Below are 4,057 nucleotides of genomic sequence, written 5' to 3'. Positions count from 1 at the left end.
ATTGAGATTTTACTCATTTTATTTTATAGCTACATGTACCCAGTATGTCTTCTCTAGATGTACTCTTTAAAGTAGACACAACACTTTTTATAAAAAAAGTACTGCATGCATTTACACAAGTACATGTACTATAGATAGAGACTCTTTAAAAAAAGGAAACAGATAAGAGTAGGATGGATCTAGCAGTTGAAAGGGCTATAAAGCTAGGATGCAACTACTGACAAATTCAAAGGGTGTAAAATTCAAAGTATTAAAGTCAAAGTATTCTTTATCATGAATGCATTGTGTCTACTATTAGCAGTGATCTACTGCTGTACTAATGTGATTGGAATATGTCATGATAATAATTCTCCTTTCTACAGTGACTCAAGTGTTACTGCTCCTATTGGTAATCATTGTACAGTGTATTGTATATGATTAACTTGTTATTGTATAGATTGTCCTGTTGCTAAAGATTGCAAGGCATGGTTTGATGCTGGTGCTACTAATAGTGGTGTATATCCTATCAAACCTGATGGAGACTCACCTTTTCAAGTATACAAAATGACTCCCAGTTTAATGCAACTATATTCCATTAACAGGTTTACTGTGATATGGAGACTGATGGTGGTGGATGGACTGTATTTCAGAGGAGACAAGATGGATCTGTTGACTTCCTTCGTGGCTGGTCTGAATATGAGAAAGGATTTGGTAACCTAACAGGAGAGCATTGGCTAGGACTAAGAAGCATTAATCGTCTCACTCCTCAAGGATCAAACTATTTAAGAGTTGATCTTGAAGACTTTGAAGGTAGGAAAGCTTACGCAAAATACAGCAGTTTTGAGATACTTGATTCATACACACAATATACTCTTGTCATTGGAAGCTATACAGGAAATGCTGGAGATTCATTGAGTTTTAATAACATGATGAAGTTCTCAACTAAAGATAGAGATAATGATGCTGATGGTGGTAGTTGTGCATCACGTCATCCTGGAGCATGGTGGTTTAAAAACTGCTACCGTGCACATCTCAATGCTCCTTATTCTCCTAGTAGTTCAGTGAGTACATGGCAAGGAATCATATGGAATACTTTCAAAGGCAATAGTTATTCCTTAAAGTTTACAGAGATGAAAGTTAGGCACCATAACTAACTTTGTGAAGAAGAAAATTTAACCTTAATGACTGAGGTCTAACACTACACATTATTAGTTGCTGCTTTGTTTCTAATTTTCTATTAAAATTCTAATAGTGACAATTATAATAGTAATACATGCATAAATTACTAAATCAACAGCATAAATTATTCAGAGTTTCAGACCTCACATTTGCAGGCACACTATGATGTCAGCATTGACACAATAATATTTATTAATACTAATTAATTATAAAAGCAGTCAAGCACCACCTTTTAGGAAATACAATCAGTACGCAATATTTAAAGAGAGTATGGCCTTACAGAAATTTTGATAGTTGAACCGGCTAAAGTATAGACAGTGTGAAGCCATTATTGTCCTTTGAAAATCACAATAGGCATATACCATGTGAATCATAAACCTTTGTCTACTGCTCCATGTGCACTGATTGATAGTATAGGAAAGAGCTCATCATGAATGGATTGTGTCTACTGTTAGCAGTGATCTACTGCTGTACTAATGTGATTGGAATATGTCATGATAATAATTCTCCTTTCTATAGTGACTCAAGTGTTACTGCTCCCATTGGTAATCATTTTAGAGTGTATTTTATATGATTAACTTGTTATTATATAGATTGTCCTATTTCTAAAGATTGCAAGGCATGGTTTGATGCTGGTGCTACTAAGAGTGGTGTATATCCTATCAAACCTGATGGAGACTCACCTTTTCAAGTATACAAAATGACTCCCAGTTTAATGAACTATATTCCATTAACAGGTTTACTGTGATATGGAGACTGATGGTGGTGGATGGACTATATTTCAGAGGAGGCAAGATGGGTCTGTTGATTTCTATCGTGGCTGGTCTGAATATGAGAAAGGGTTTGGTAACCTAACAGGAGAGCATTGGCTAGGATTAAGAAATATTCATCGTCTCACTCCTCAAGGATCAAACTATTTAAGAGTTGATCTTGGAGACTTTGAAGGCAGCAAAGCTTATGCTAAGTACAGCAGTTTTGAGATACTTGATTCATACACACAATATACTATTGTCGTTGGAAGCTATACAGGAACTGCTGGAGATTCATTGACCTACAGCAACATGATGAAGTTCTCAACTAAAGACAAAGACAATGACAAGGCTGTAGAAAACTGTGCAACTAGGTTCTCAGGAGCATGGTGGTTTAATAACTGCTTCTTATCACTTCTCAATGCTCCTTATTCACGTAGTAGTACTGTTCCAGCTACAAAAGGTGTGATGTGGTATGCTTTTAAAGGTACAACATATTCTCTAAAGTTTACAGAAATGAAAGTTAAACGTCACAGTTAGTTTACTAAGAAACACAAGCCACCATGCAGTCAAGAAGTTAGGTACATTTATAAAAGGACAAAAGATAGGAACAACTGCATGCAATTCATTAGTACTGTAAAGCTGGATAAAATATTGTTCATTTTGTTAATTTTCATAATAAATTGTGCAGTTAAAAATGGCCAATTTTAGTTCATTTATAAAACTGCCAACATCAGTTCCTTCCCATACACAACAGTATGCAGTATTATACTATCATTAAATGATAACTTCTATATAGGCAATACCCAATGCAAAATAAAAATTAACGCTAAAAATACCTTTTTTGGTTTCCTTTTTGGTTCAGTATGACAGACAGAGGGGACACAAGTGACCACACTCCTCCTTATGCACCATCCACACACAAAGGAACAAGCTGGACAATGTCAATTACAACAATGACGAGGAGCACGAAACAAATGAAGACACTTTGTGGAGCCGGAGCAAGATACGATTCTCTACAAAGAGGAGGCCTCCCTCATTGCCATTGAATACAAAGGTTGTGTCTCTTTGTCTTGCCACACCTACAACTGAGTGTAATTAAAACAAGGATAACTATCACCTAAAGGAAGACGAGAGAGTGTGAAGTTAATGAATGATTAAATTGATTATACTTGTACATTCCCTGCTACATAACATGTATTTATTCCAGTCAATGCTACTCATAGACTAAGCATGACCAGTGAAACTAAACTGATGCACGGGCCCGAATGTGGGTGTGTCCAGTTTCTATCTTTTAAAGGGTATTTTACTTAAAAAGTGCTTGCTAATTGCTTACATTCACGTGTACGCACTTGTTAGTACCTGGTGAGGCTTGTGGTTGGCTTTATCTAAACTTTAGGCAAGGAATTGTTTACATTGCAACTAATGAATCTTGAATCTCATTACAGAGCTTTGATGCCTGGGCCTAGGCCCTGCCACTGAGCATGACTGAAATGCAAAACAATAAATCATGCATAAAAATTAATGTACATGTAGAAAATCAGAATGAGCTCAAACTTTCTACATGACATAAGTACATGTACAAGCATTAGAAAAAATTATAAAAAGAAAAAATTCTCTCAGCCATTTTTGATAAAATTTGGCCAACAATTATCATTTTGTACTTTGTCAAAATTAATTTTAGAGTAGATGCAACTTTAAAAATTCAAAAAAAAATCCAATTTTGATTAGAATCAGCTCAAACTTTCTACACAACATAAGTACACTCATATGTACAAAAAAATTAAAGAAATAAAGAATTCTCTTCTAGCCCCTTGATAAAATTTGGCCAACAATCATGCATGGTATTTTGTCAAAATTAGTTTCAGAGTAACTTTTAAAATTTATAAAAATCCAATTTCAATCAGAATCAGCTCAACATTTCTACACAACATAAGTACAAGTATATGTATCAGAAACAAGCGTATTAGTGTAAAATAATTCCTAAGATTGTTTTCACCACTGTATGTTTATCGCTAACGTGTATTAGAGCTATTCCTATTATCATAATTATTGACTGTTATTACTTTAACCCAAATTTATATGTGTACATTTAGACATACATACATGCTAACACATAACACAAATATTCACTTAGAAACATTATTATT

At 34.5% G+C, this 4,057-nt stretch overlaps 1 protein-coding gene and 1 pseudogene across 1 annotated transcript; both read left to right on the top strand.

Moving 5' to 3' along the window:
- Positions 1 to 146: 146 nt before the first annotated feature.
- Positions 147 to 1,249, top strand: LOC100641201 (fibrinogen C domain-containing protein 1-like). Its single transcript, XM_003383328.2, has 3 exons — positions 147 to 388; positions 437 to 534; positions 582 to 1,249. The coding sequence occupies exons 1-3, from the start codon at positions 274 to 276 to the stop codon at positions 1,131 to 1,133; spliced, it is 765 nt and encodes a 254-aa protein (XP_003383376.1). The 5' UTR covers positions 147 to 273; the 3' UTR covers positions 1,134 to 1,249.
- Positions 1,250 to 1,588: 339 nt separating this feature from the next.
- On the top strand, positions 1,589 to 2,516 carry LOC100641073 (ficolin-2 pseudogene; annotated as a pseudogene).
- The last annotated feature ends 1,541 nt before the right edge of the window (positions 2,517 to 4,057 follow it).

This window comes from Amphimedon queenslandica, unplaced genomic scaffold (assembly GCF_000090795.2).
Source record: "Amphimedon queenslandica unplaced genomic scaffold, v1.1 AMPQUscaffold_13512, whole genome shotgun sequence".
NCBI classification, from domain to species: domain Eukaryota; kingdom Metazoa; phylum Porifera; class Demospongiae; order Haplosclerida; family Niphatidae; genus Amphimedon; species Amphimedon queenslandica.
The sequence above is the reverse complement of the archived record's forward strand: the minus strand, read 5'-3'. Positions and strand labels throughout refer to the sequence as shown.